At 36.3% G+C, this 14,815-nt stretch overlaps 1 protein-coding gene across 1 annotated transcript in view; it reads right to left on the minus strand.

The window, feature by feature from the left end:
• Positions 1-14,573, minus strand: part of GALNTL6 (polypeptide N-acetylgalactosaminyltransferase like 6) — a 1,226,826-nt gene extending 1,212,253 nt beyond the window's left edge. Inside the window, exons 1-2 of the mRNA XM_044225096.1 lie at positions 14,510-14,573; positions 13,801-14,110 (exon numbers count right to left, since the gene is read on the minus strand). Of these exons, the coding sequence (XP_044081031.1) occupies positions 13,801-13,938 (138 nt within the window). The 5' untranslated portion in view covers positions 13,939-14,110; positions 14,510-14,573. The remainder of the gene's footprint in view (positions 1-13,800; positions 14,111-14,509) is intronic.
• Positions 14,574-14,815: the final 242 nt, after the last annotated feature.

A 14,815-nucleotide genomic window follows, 5' to 3' on the forward strand; every position in this document is an offset into this window, starting at 1 on the left:
AATCCAGAATGATCTCTGCAGCTCAAGATCCTTAAATTAATTACATCTCTAAGATTATTTTTCCAAATCAGGTAACATTCACAAGTTCAATGGGTTAGTACATGGACAAACTTTGGGGGTGGGGAGGTGCACAGGGGAGTACATCAATCGACCTACTATTAAGAAACTTACAGATTAATGTTGAATAAACTACCTAAATAGGTAGTTAATACATTGATAAGTTCCATTATAAGGGCAGAAAAAGAAAGTTTTTCTTAGGGAACAGGTAAGGAGAAAGCAGATTTAAAGAACGGGAGAAACCCAAGCATGAGAGACCAAAGAAAGTTTCCCAGATAGAGCTTGAAGAAAAGTAGAAATTGTTCAGGTAAGATTGAAGATAATATATATGCAAATTCCTGGAGGAGAAAGAACATGATGATCTAAGGAACCTAAAAGAAGTTCAAAGTAGTTGGAGCCTGGGAAGTCTTGGTAGTAAAGTAATGAGTAGTTAGGTTCATCAAGGAGTGTTTAATACAGTAAAGCCATATGAAAGAATTTGAACTTTAATCCAAAGATGTGGGAAGCCAGTGAATGGACTGACAAATGGCCACAGCCTGTTCAACTACACACTTTGGACAAATAACTCTGCTTTGCGAGGACAATGCTGGAGGGGGAGTATCAAGTTGAGGGTCTTTCCCAGAAATCCAGTGAAGTGTTTATGCTGGTCCCAACTAGGGTCATAGCAGGGGGCATCAAGAGATGGGAATTAAGTGCACAGAGATGTTTTAGGAAGAATTGCTAACGCTTATCAATTGACTGAATTTTAGAGTAAGCATAATGAAGTTACCAACCATAACGAACACCCAGAGAGATGGTGGTGTACTTGATTTAGGTAAGAGACACAAAGGGAGAGCCGCCACAGGGAATGAAAGTGAAAAATGGGTTTCATTACAGTAATTTTAGGTTTAAAATAGGTTTCTAGATTTTAGATTGTTGTGTGCATCACGTGTTCAGAGGCAGATTTGGATTAGACATAACGGTTTGGGAGTCATCCACGTAAATTTGATAGCTGAAATTATGAGGCGCTACATGAATGACTGCTTCCCCCCCAAGAATGCAGACAAGAAGTAACAACTGCTGAGACCCCAAAGAAAATAGCATTGTAAGCAAAAGAACAGAAATAGGTGTCTATCAAGACAATGTAAATGTGTTTGTGCATGCATGGTGTTTGGGAAGGGGTGTGGGGATAGAAGAATTAAAATAGGAGTTTGCCCAGCAAAGGCTAAAGAATCAGCGTACACGTTTCCCTATTTAGCCTTCTTGCTTGTTTCCCAAAGCTGCCGTTCCAGCCTCCCACTCTTTAAGTCTCCCACTCTGCCCCCTCTTCTCCTCAGATAAAGAAGACTGTTTCAGGTAAGAGAGTTTTGTTCAATTCTATCCAGTAGCATGACTAATGAGAAGTGCTTTTGGAATTAACTACCAAGAGATTTCCAGTGACACTGCTGTAAGGAGCTAACACCGATTAGAGGAGCTGGAATCAGCCTGAGGTACAGACTCAGAAAATCAGGAAGGAGATACATCAGGTTTAGTTGTTAGGAGGAGAAAGATAGGACAGTGCTAAAGGGGTGTGTGACAGAGAGTGGCACTGTCTTCGCTTTACTCTCGCTCCCGCACTCCTCCAATAGTGGGAGAAATCTGAGCAAGTTCAAATATTGATGTGAAAGATGGATCAGAGAGGAAGAGACTGGAAATAAGTGAAATGGGGGGGGGGGGATGCAGAACAGATCAACTGAAATTCCTAAGAAAACATTGTGGTCTATTGACTGGAGAGAAGGCCCCTAATGCATCCTAAGGCTAGAGATATTTTTCCATGGTCACATGAGGCAAATAGGAACTGAGAAATAAATGCATATACTTTCTCTGATTTTATGGTAAGACGTCTTGGCTCTCCCAGTATGAAAGTACTATGCTGTCACTGAAGAATGAGGCCAGGTATCTCGACTATGGTAAATGAGGGGGTGGCAAGGGAGATTTGAGGAGACGAGAAGATTCGAGAAAGCAGCTTTAAAGAACGGGAGAAAGTGCTGAGTGGGAAAGCACAGAGAGATTCTTTACCAGTAGTTTGGCTTCATTGTGCCAGTTTTTATTTTTAACTTACACAAGATCGTTTCCCTTGAGGTGACACAACTAAGCAATATTTACCTTCTGATGACACAGTCTGAAATAAGGTGTCAGCTCCCAGTATTACAAACAAAACAATAGCAACATAGATCAACAGCAAAAGCCTTGAGCTAAAAAAATATTTCTCACATCATACACATTTCAATAACTGAAAATCCAGTTAGGTTCAACAGAACGTATTGTGTGTGTGTGTGTGTGTGTGTGTGTGTGTGTGTGTGTATGTGTGTGTTTTAAATACAATGCAAAAGACTTAAGTTTTTAGAGTTTGAAGTCGTAGGTCCATTCACAGGACCAATAATTGATCAAATCAATTCCCACTTGAAATGTTTCTTCAAGGAAAATTTTAAAGGAAAAAAGGGGAGCAGAGGGGACTCTGAGCAGAAAAAAGAAAGGATGGAAGAGGGGGGCAAAGTGATAAAGTAGTTGGTATTTCTACTATTTCTTGAATAGTATTCCTTGGCCTCTCTGATGCTTATCTTTCCCTCCATATTTTATATATTAAAACTAAAGATCTTTGCCTCTGAATGCTGGGATCATGCAGAAAATGTAATTTCCTTTAGTTTGTGAAAGAAAAAATGGAAGTTTCCATACAAATTAAGAGAGGGCAGCAATTTCAGTACATAATTGTCGTTAATGTGACACCCATCTGTTAGGCTACCTTAAAAAAGTTAAAAGATTCACTCAGCTAGGGAATGAAAGCATTTTCATCTCCTTTCACCATCTAATTTTCTACAGTTTTCCATTCCTGTCTTTCCAGCCAGTTCTTTTCTCCGAAACACTAGGAGTGAGCGAGCACTTCCTTTGTAAAGCTCTGTACTCCAGTCTCAAACAGCATCATTCTGAAGCAACCAGAACAATAACGTTAAAATTCAAGTTATATAAAATAATAAAATAAAATATTCAACCCTGAAGACATTTTTAGATGATCTTTTTTAGAAGTTCAGACCCAACGACATAATTTATAAGACAGTTTTTATCCCTTGAGGGCAAAACACACATTGAGAAATCAACACTACGTGGAGAGAACAGCACAAAAAATATGAGGGGAAAGGTCACCATAATAGTATTGGTGCTGACTGCACATGCTGGGAAGAACCAAACTCTCTGTTGAAATCCAGTTTGCTCTCACAGGTAGAGCCATATGAGTCCTTGGTTCATGCTGCAAAAACTTTTGAACTAGTCAGTGCTATTTTATTTCCATATGGGTTACTAAAAGTAAAAAAATAAATTTAAAAATTTAAAAAAAAAAAAAGATGTTAAAGATGTTTCTTTGAATATTTTTTTAAAGTCTTATAAGAATGCAAATTTTGGGAGCACCTGGGTGGTTCAGTCTGTTGCGTGCCCAACTCTTGGTTTCAGCTCAGGTCACGATCTCAGGGTCCTGAGATGGAGCCCCACATTGGTTCTGGAATCAGCAGCGAAGTCTGGTTGAAGAGTGTCTCCCTCTGCCCATCCCCACCTCACTTGCGCGTGTGTGTGCGGGCTCCCTCTATCAAATAAATAAATCTTTAAAAAGGAGAATAAAAATATTTTTATAAACCCTTATGATGGGTCTATGAAAGAAATGGTATACAAACATACTTTTCCTTTTTTATCCAATCTCAGTTCTCTAGAATTCTAACAGATAACAGCCAACATTTTAAAACTGCTTGCTTTATTGGGGAGGGTATGTGCTTTGGTGAGTGCTGTGAAGTGTGTAAACCTGGCGATTCACAGACCTGTACCCCTGGGGATAAAAATATATTATATGTTTATAAAAAATAAAAAAATTAAAAATTAAAAAAAAATTGCTTGCTTTGTGCAATCCAGTTTTCCAAACATTTTATGGACATAAACCTATTTAACCCATACACTGATTCAACCAAGCAGGCACTATTTTTTATACCCATCTTAGAAATGGCAAATCTAAGACAAAGTAAAGATACACAGCTTGTCCAAAGTGACACTGGCAGCAAACAATAGAACTGGAAGTGAAACCAGGCAGCCTGGTTCTAGTCCCCAAGCCCTCAACCACTGTGCATATTTCGTTCCAAAGTTGAGTTAATATATAACTCTATGGTGCAGAATATCCAATACAGTTACATTATATGGTAAATTACAGATACTCCAACACTTCAATATTGGTAGCATAATCACTGTAAGATCTTAACAAATTTTGAAAAAAAAAGTCTCTTCATTTTTGCAATATCGGATCGTAATCTTCCATATACCAAGGATTTGCTGTGACTATTTAAGAACAGCTCAGCATGGTGCCCGGCACAGAGTAAGAACTATAAATAAATGCTACTTTAACTTTTATTATTAATATACTTCTATTCTTATTGTTTTTATCGTTATGATTTTATTACTTTCATCATTCATATATTGGGATTCTTGGCAGCTTAAGACTACTATCTCCTTATCCCTGTAATTAATATCCCCTCACTTCCCTCATTCTACTACCTATACATAAACCAATTGCTTTTTCCCTTTGCTCTGCATATCTGTTCATTGTTTGAATTTATTTTGACAGGTACACTGCTGTCCTACTGACCAGTTGGCTGCACAGTGTCTTGACAACCCTATTCAATATTATAGTCTTCAGTCTTTATTACAGGGTTATATATACTATGAGAAACATCTAATTACCTATCTATCTAGATATTATAGCTATCTATCTATATTATATGATTTCACACTTTGCAGAACATTTCACAAATGTTCAATTATCTCTCCAAATTAGTATGATAATTGTGTAAGAAAAATCTCAGACTTCTCTGCCAACCCGTAACAAGCAAAGGCTCTATATTTACCTTTCAGAGCGTAACAACCTTTTCTGCTTCTCTCCTGCTTTTTTCATCTACCTTCATTTTCCTTGGAGACTGGTCTTCATGCAACAGCTTTCTCCCGGCTTCTCTCAGGACCCCACATTTAGCCCTTTGTATCAATGCTAGCACCATCATTATTTGTTATTGGTCTTATAGGATATCTTAGTTGCACATTTAGTCTTACCATTCAACCATTTACAATTTTGTTTAAACCTCTACAGCTGTGTGCAACTTCAATCAGGACAGTATCAGAGACTAATTATCAAACCCAGTCACTTTTTCAAAGTTCTCACTTGCCTTAAACTATGCAGCTGTTAACACTGTTCATCATTTTTTCTTTTTATGAATCCAGAGTGCAGAGACTCAAATTTTCTCTTTGGGTCTTACTTAACTGTGAATTGAGTTATTCAGAAGAACCTATCTTAATGAATTATTGGAGGATTAAATCAGTAAATGTGCAGAAAACAATTAGGGTCACGTAAATATCACACAATAACTGACGTTTTCTCTACTCCTTCTAAACTGTAAATAATTAGAACACATTTCTTATGAAACAACTTAATCCATTCCTATATTATAGGTGTGTTCATGCCTTTTCTTAATGAGCAGATTGTAAGCTAATTGAAAACAGATTTATCTCTTAATCACTTATTTGCTGCAGAGTGTAAGCACAGTATTGTATGGTACACATAGCTAATAAACATCTAATAGTATCAATAATAAACAAATTAGTAGTGATGTTTTACATACTTTATTATATCTCTACTGGGTTTGTCCAATATTAAGCTTATTCACTACCTTCAATGAATACTCTAAAAACGGAGAAAAAGATAGCAATGCCATTTATTTAGCTCCCCTTAATTGAGTATCTACTATGCACCAGGGCAATTTACATATATTAATCCAATTAGTTCCCAGCTACCCATTTATGTGATGATATCTGTGTTAACATATGAAAACCTGAGCTTCAAAGATATTAAGTGACCTGCCCAAGGTGACAGACTTTGGTAAGTGGTGAGCCCAATGTCAGAACCTTAAGTATCTGCCCTTCCCTCAGCCTAACCCCAGCCCTCTCTTATTCTGAGAAGATGGAAGTCAACACACTCCTCATAAAAGAACAAAGCCCTAAGGGCTCCAGAGACCACACCACTCCCTCCCATTTCTAAAGGTCCCTGATACACACAGAAAATTCCACCATTCAGTGCTTGTTTTTTGTTTGTTTCATGACTATCAAATTTACCTCACCAAATTCACTATTTAGAAAATTAAGAATGGGCACATGCAACATGCTTTTTCTGTATCCTCTAACTCCACTAAAGGGAATAGTAACTCTGTAAAGTAGCTTCATGATTTTAATAGTTTCTATCCTATTTTTTAACTTTTTTTCTTCAGAATAGTCCGATCTCTCTCATGACTATGATTTAAACAACAAAAGTAGTTCTCAGATTCTTGTCTGTAATCAATGTAGAGGAAGAAAATGCCTATATGTGAGGCGTGGGCTTTATTTGTTATAGGAAATGAAAGTGGTCACTACAAAGAAGTATTACTCTTAAAAAAAAAAAAACTCTTCTATTAAAAGCTTCAATTTTTTCATAACTTTGAATGCAATATACCAAAAAAACTTCAGTCACTTTTTTGCAATAAATGATTATACAAAAAATAAAATGAACAACCTGTCCTTAAGCATTGGACCAAAAAATTACAAAGAAAAAGCCCTTTCATTTTCTAGACCCTACTTATTTGTTTATTGAACAGTCCCTCCCTTCCAGATTTAACACATCAATGACAGTCCTCTCCCATATTCACTGCTCTGCTGTGCTCTCTTGACACAGCCTTGCAAAGAGAACCCATCTGTAAATATTTATTAAGCAAACACTAATTTCCTTGCTAAAGGCAATGATTACTTATAAATGCTTATACCATAATAACAATCTATATTCATTAACCCTTATTATATGCTGTTCAAAATACTAAGCGTTTAGTCCTCACTGTAACACTACAGAAAAGTATCATCATCCCCACCCGACTTAAGAGAAAACTGAACTGGGGAAGATCAAGGACTTGCTAAATGTCACCAAGTGGTAAGTGCTGGATCCAGAATTTGAAACTGATAATTTGGTTCCAGAGCCTACATCCTTACATACTGAAAGAGAACAAGACAGAATGGAAATTCTGGTAGTTCTTCTAAAATTAAGTGCAACTGGATTCTTTTTCAGAGGAGACATGCCAAAAATAAGGAAAAAGGAAAGACCCACTCACTCAAACTTGGGTGGCAGCCCTGACAATGTGGTCAAGTTTTATTATGATAAAATAGTTCACAATGATTTATAATATTCCCTGTATCTGGCTTTCTAGACTTCAAGTACTGAAAATAACATTCCATGAGTAATTGAGCAATAAATTTAAAATTAGCCTTCTCAGCCCTCACTAAGACACTACCACTTCTTGCAACAGAGGCTGAGAGCCACCACCACATGGGATGGCAACCACAACAGCATTGATTCTATTACCAGACAACAAACGAATCACCCTATTTATAACCTGTGCAAGTCTAACAGGCTAAATCCTTGCTAGGAGTCTCACGCTTGCTAAATAGATATAAGTACTTCTAGAGACAGATGCATTTTCTTTATCTCTCTCCATACTTTCCTAGAGTTATGCTGGTAACATTTAAATGATGCTTCAAACTCAGTTGACTAACAGCCTCTTGTGGATTCAAAGCAATGGAAAAAGCATAAAGTTACAAAAGAAAAAAAAATGTACGAAATGGAACAGTTGGGTGGATTTATTTTTTTCTTTCTAAGTGAGAACATGCATGTGGATGTATGTATACGTGCTGCTAAATGAATACGTGAAATGAATACTTTGAGAGTACTGCTAATCTAGTTCACACGTTTCCCCATTAAGCTAGAAGTAGAAAAGTTGGAGGAAAACATTCATGTGATTTACCCTTGACCTTAAATATATCTTTATTTTTTCTCCCTTTTTCTGGCTATCTCATTGGAGTTTGGTAGTAAGACACCAGCGTAACAGAGAGGAACAGTGGTGGTAATCATGTTCTTGAATGTTTGTGGATGCTCTGTCTCTTCTTTTCAACCTTTAAATAAACCCAGTATATATGAGTGCATATATATATATATATATATTCCTGCCTGTCTAAATATGTATTGTCAGTGGCACAAATGGTTTTTGTTTTGTTGTTGTTGTTGTTCATTCAAGAATTACAACTATGTTTTGAGAGAATTTAGGAACTGTTAGCTTTATGGTGTGACAGATGGAAGTCAGATGGAGAACAAATATATAGTTTATGAGTGTGTCTTTACCTTTACTATCACCCTGAGAACCTCCTATTTCTTGGCACATTTGGACCTTTGATTCTATAATGCTTCTTTGTCAACACACGTAAATAATGAAGGAAAGAGAAGAACAATGTGGTCATGTCTGAAGGTTTTAAGAACTAGAAGTAACCAGTGCTCACCTCTTCATCCAAAGTAAGCCGAGCCCAAGAGAAATGAGTGACTGCTGAGACAAAGCACAACCACATCTGATTCTACATCCCACCTACACTGCTTAATATCTTTCCTTCACTTAATCTATAGCCCCTCCTATAATTCTTGATGTACCTTAGCTGAACTTCATCTGTATAAAAGTGTTATAAGAAGAGACACAGTTGGAAATTTCCCTAAAGACTATCATGGCTACTCCTGACAAAATTTTAAATAATAAAAACAAACTCAGTTCTCTATATCACTTAAAGCATCCAAACCTCCTTACCCCTTTCCCTATATATCCCAGCCTTGACTTGGTTTCCTTTATGGAGGAAAAAAAAAAAAAAAAAAAACTTATAGGAGGTTAATTGATTCAGCACAGCTTATCCAACACAGCAATGAATGAGAGAAAAACCTATCTAATTTTTTACCAGATTGTGAACAGAAGACTGTGTTTCACACAGTCTCCCAGGAGGCAAGGTGATGAACTAATCATGTTGCGATCTACGAGGTCACAGCAAATAATTAAGACACTTGTTACAGTGGTCTGTGTGGTGCGATCCTGTAGCGAGTCAGAATGGATTTTCCATAAAGTCAAGAAAAGGTCCTTTAAAATCTTAATTTAAAACCTACATTTTAGCTAATTAAGAACAGTATGGCTCAAACTAATGCATCATTTCACATTTAGTGTATTGATAATCCTGAGTGCGGGAAGAGAGAAAACCTTTTTTTTTCTCCTGTCCTTAGCTCTTCCAATATCTAAGGTGTTTGCTGGAAAAGAAATACAGACACACTGTACTGCTTTAGTGATCAGCATGACAAAGGAAAGCATGACAGTTTGCATATACTCAGTACCAATTATCTGACATCTTCACATCATAAAACAGGTTTAAAATGCCACAGGGGAAAAAAATGTTCTTAGCCAAAAGAAACAATTCCCCCAAAGTGTGGTGCTGATTAACATTAGAAGAGTTGGTCAAAGATAGAAATCTTTCAGGAGAGTACTCTTTTTTTTTTTTTTTTTAAATAAAGGTGAAGTGCCACACCTGTCATGTACAGCTTACATATGGATCTGACTAACAACAGAATATTAACACACAACACTTCCAATACCCAAGATGTGATCTCAGGACTTTACGTACCTTATGTGGCAAGCATGATTAACCCTATTTCATCAATAAAAATTCTTAAGTACAAAGAAATAAGAAGGTTCTACAATTCAAAGGTGACATGAGCATCTAGTTTTGGTTTTTTTTTTTTTTCTTATGCGGTAAAAAGTCCAGGCCAAACATAAGTTTCTAAAATCATTCTGAGTAATTGTGAAAATGTCTGATTTAAAATTCTGGAATTTGACTCTAGTTCTTTCATTTCAAAAATGATTCACAAAAATATTAAAAGATCTTCATCATATTCTAAATATTCTTGTATTATTTCTGCAAGTCATATTATTTGCAACTTAGTTGCCAAAACTCCAGTACTTTTTTTTTTTTTTCCAATTAGTCTTTTCAATGTATTTAGGAAAACAAAGTATTTGGAGGTAGTTTTTATTTACCTATTCTTGTAGAATAATTAGGAAGAATAACAATGCTGAATGAAATAGTTTTGCCCTAAAATATCATTTTGTCCTAATTATAATCCTACTGCACTGCTTATTTAAGATCTAAACACATAACTTTAATTTAAATGTAGCTGAAAGCAGAGAAGAATAGCAATTCAAATTTTACGAGAAAAATGAGAAGCATTACTACATAGTAATCAATCTCAGCTAAGTATCATATTCATTATCAATAAATTATTTTGTAATATACGTATATATTTCTAAACAAAACAAAGAAGATATTATATCATCCCAGTAATAGCAAAAAAGTGACAAAATTCAATTGAAAATAACATGACAATTATGATTGATAATAACATATAAGCCAAAACTATAAAATATCTTCAAATTATTCTAAAACATTAAAAATCTCAAAAGCTTAAAAATTATTTTAGTAACTGGATTCCAACTTTGCAGAGCACAAACAATAAAATACACATTTTAATTACTACATTATTAAATTTTTTCAATCCCCTTTGGTTGTATGAGAAAAAAGAAAAAAAAACTTTTAAATGAATAATTTGGGAATTTTTATTTCATTTTTTTTCTTTTCTGCATCATAAATGGGTAAATATTAAAATATAATGGGAATTTTCATAATATTATTATTTGTAAAGATTTTATTTATTTGACAGAGAGAGACACAGCAAGAGAGGGTAACACAAGCAGGGGGAGTGGGAGAGAGAGAAGCAGGCTTCCTGCCAAGCATGGAGCCCAATGCAGAGCTGGATCCCAGGACTCCAGGATAATGACCTGAGCCAAAGGCAGAGGCTTAACAACTGAGCCACCCAGGCATCCCCGTAAACATTATCCTTCATGTGAAAAGACAATAATACAATTAACTTGTAATAGTAAGAGAATGAGAAAAAATGTGCAAAACACTAAACAGCATGAAAACTAACATAGAATTTCTATCAGTGTTTACTGTTTACCCTTGCTTTGTTTCAGATTATATAATAAATACTGTTTATACAGATTAGTAGATAAACTATTAATGATGTGCTCTGATAAAATAAAATTAGGAGAATTTAAAGAGTATTAGCCATTCTATGATTTTGAATCTCCATAATGTAAAGTATTTCCCTACAACCCACTGTAATAATTAAACTATTTAAAATGGTTAAAGGTTTTCAATTTCTGTGACCATTGCCACATCACACTTTGCACCAGAACTGCTGTTTTAACACATAACTGCTGTAAAAATAGACCACTCACATGGGCACGTGACTTGTTTTGAATAGCTTCAGTACTTACTGCTGTCAATGCCTCAATCAGCGCATTATCTTTACCCTCACGATTTTACAACTTCGTGATAAATATAGCAAAAGATGGCTTTTGAAGAACATCTTAGCAATTAACCATGAAATAGTCTTTTTAGAACAAATTGCTAAATTTAAATAACACATTACCCAATAGTCAAATTACATGCTTCAATTGGAAACTTGTGTGTTTAGCTGACTTACTAACATTGATTTATAGATACATTAGCAAACTATTATATCACAATATTAAGCATGTTTAACTCATCACTGAAAGTCACTTTTTATTTGGTCAAGTGTATACACACACACACACATATAAACACACATATATAAATATACATATGTGACTTAACTCTTACATATCCAATACTCGTATAATGTCAACTATCCTAATTATCTCTCCAATTATATCTAATAGTGAAATAAAACCAATAAAAGCTTATCTTTTCTGTTTTACAATGAATTCTATCTTTCAGTAAGTGACAATTTCTACCTTTTTAATTTTAAGTAAGAATTAGTTCTAAAACTATTACTTGAGTTAAAAACTACTGTAGTATATGACTGACATTCATTTTATGGCATATTACTGACCATCTTTACTCTTGGTTTCAAAACTATTACAAAGGATTATTAAACTGGAATGTCACAAGATCTCCATCAGTTATTTATTCAACAGTGTATGAAACATTGCAAAAAACCTCCTTCTCTTGACACCCCATTCCTTTCATAATTGTTAACTGATTACCTAATATTAAGTTAATCTATTCCTCTACAAAAAAAAAACAGAAACAAGGAAACTCTTTTGGAGATTATAGTAAATCAGAGAGTTGATTTGCTATATTTCATTTTTTAATGCCATTGTACAAACAAATTTCCCATTAAGAGTCAAAATCAATAAGAACCAGTGTGAAAGTTGTAAAGATCTCATTAATAAGTTTAATTAGTGTTTTATGTTAGCTATACAACAAATACTTCAGATGGTTAATTGAATTAACAAAACTCAAGGAAAAGTCATTTTGCTTTTGTCAGTTTAACTATTTTGAACTAGAAATTTTATGTAATACTGTATTAGCTACTAATGTCAACAAAATCTTGTTTCACATCAAGGTTAAAGAAATAAGTGACCTAAGTAAGAAAAAAAAAGTTTCACATTCAAAGTGCCCATCTTCCTTCCTTTTTCTCACTAGAATGACAAAACAGAATATACTTTAAATCAAGGTTATATCCCTATTAGAAAGGATGATAGAGATCAACAACTAAATAAAAACATCAACAGTTTTCCTCAAAATTCCAATCCACCAAAAATCCATAAGCAACTAGTTATCTTTAAAGTTTACAGACTGGTAACCATTACTTCTCAAAATGAAAAAGCAAATTAACTCCAGGTATTTCACAACTAACCACTCACTGTGTAAAGAGATTGAACTTTGTTAAGTATAAGAAGAAATATTTAATTACCATTAATATACATTCCTGTTGTCCACAAATGGACTTTTACTTAAACACATAATATATGTGGACGGTACACAGTGTACATGGGCGATGGCCCTTGAAATTAAGAATATTAATATTCTGAGGTGATGCACGGGACTAGTTAAAAAAAGGTGTTACGTCAATATCACAAAGAAGGCTGCATTCTATTGTTAGAAGTTTAATTACAGAAGCTGTCTCATTTACTAATAAACAAGAAATTCAACAATATGACTTCTCATCAACACTTCGTGAACGATTTTTTTTGCATTACTCACTAAAAAAGATAGTTATTTTGATCTATGTTAAGTCATGAGTGATGCCCAGACTAACAGATTGCATATACGTGAAAACAAAACATACCACACTACGCAGTGTCTCAGATATGAAGAAAAGCTTTTACCAACAAACTATTACCACCAGATTGTGAAACTGAACAGGCATCCTTGATAACTCTGCCTGTATACCCCACCACACCACCTTAGCAACAGGAGAGAAAAAACAAGAGACTTTAAGTTTCCACAGAGTAAAAAGCTGTTGCTAAGCAAAAATTACAACCAAAAATATAGAAAGCTGTAGCTTGTTTCTTGAGAACTACTTCACAAGTTTAATGATTTCATTGGCCCAGATCACTTTAATGTAGATATCCAAACCGGATGAAAAGCAAAAACAAATCCCCGGACTGACTAGTACCAAACCCACCTCCGCACCCCACAAATGAACAGTTACTTTTCATACACCTCAAGTCAAAATCAACCTAAAGACCAACTGAGATTGTTTTCTCTTCCTCTTGACCTCTCTTATCCTTCTTTTCTAGTTTATTTTACTTCCATCCATGTCCTTAGTTGGGATCTTAAAACAAGGACTTTCCAAACCCCAAAGTCTCAATTCCTAAAATATGTGCCCTGCAAATACTTGAGAGAAAACCTAAGGCTACCCTACACTTGCTTCCTCCTGTCCCCGCGAGGTGCTCGCCTTACCCATCCTCCTGTGAGCTTTCTCCGGATGGCACTTACCTGCTGCTCCCCGGGTTCTGTGGATTTCACCAAGTGCTTATCCTTGTACAGAGACCAGAGACCAATATTGGGCAGGAAAATTAAAGCCACCATGAATAACAAAGTCATCTGCAGAAATCTCTTCTGTTTCCTCTTCATTGCAAATGGTAACAGAGAAGAAAAGTTAAAGGAGATGGCTCCCTGACTGCTTCTTGTGTTTAAAGCCAAAGTCCTTTCCTCTCCCCTGCGAAGCACCAGAAACTGAGGAGAAGCTAAAAACTTTTGTTGCGTGCTCAGCACCAATCTGCACGATTCAGAGGGAGTTGGGCATCTGCGGAACAAACACACAGTTACTTTCCCCCCGGAAAACTATGACGAAGGCATTATCTATTGGCTTAGAAGTAAATGACTTGACTGAGGAAATCCTTAAACCTCCTTAATATAAAGCAGTGGAGTAAAATACGGTCATTTGACCCATAATCTTAAGTTATGAAAGTCTACAGCATGCTACATACGTAAGAACACAGGAGTTGTGGTGTCCTCCCCCCCCCCTTAGTGGGGAGGGTTGGGTTGGAGAGGAGCGGGTCACTTGGGGGAACTGCGTGGGGAGAAAAGGCTCAGCCCCAGCCAGTGTTCGGAAGAAAAGCGTCCGCTTTTGACATTGGAACATCACCTGCCTCGTCCTCCCTGCACGTCTGTCTCCTCTTGTGCTGCCCCTGGAATGACCCACCTGGTCTCAAGTTCAACTCCCTCTGAAGCCAGCGTGCTGGCGGGCGCCACACGGATCCAGGGACTCGGACACAGGAGCACAACTCCTGTTTGGATGGAGGTCCCCAAACTCCTGGATGCTCGCGCGCGGTCTAAACTCTCCCCGCCGGCAGCGGCTCGAGAGCGGGGAACCTGCTGGAAGGGAGGCTACAGATGTCAGCGGAGTCCAGCCAGGAAGTGGAGGCGCGGCCGTTTCGCCTCGCGCAGCCCTCGGAACGTGATCTTCCGCGAAGTAAGCGCTCTGCCCATCAATCTCTTCCCCTTCCCC

The sequence above is a fragment of the Neovison vison genome, chromosome 11 (assembly GCF_020171115.1).
Source record: "Neovison vison isolate M4711 chromosome 11, ASM_NN_V1, whole genome shotgun sequence".
Taxonomy (NCBI): Eukaryota; Metazoa; Chordata; class Mammalia; order Carnivora; family Mustelidae; genus Neogale; species Neogale vison.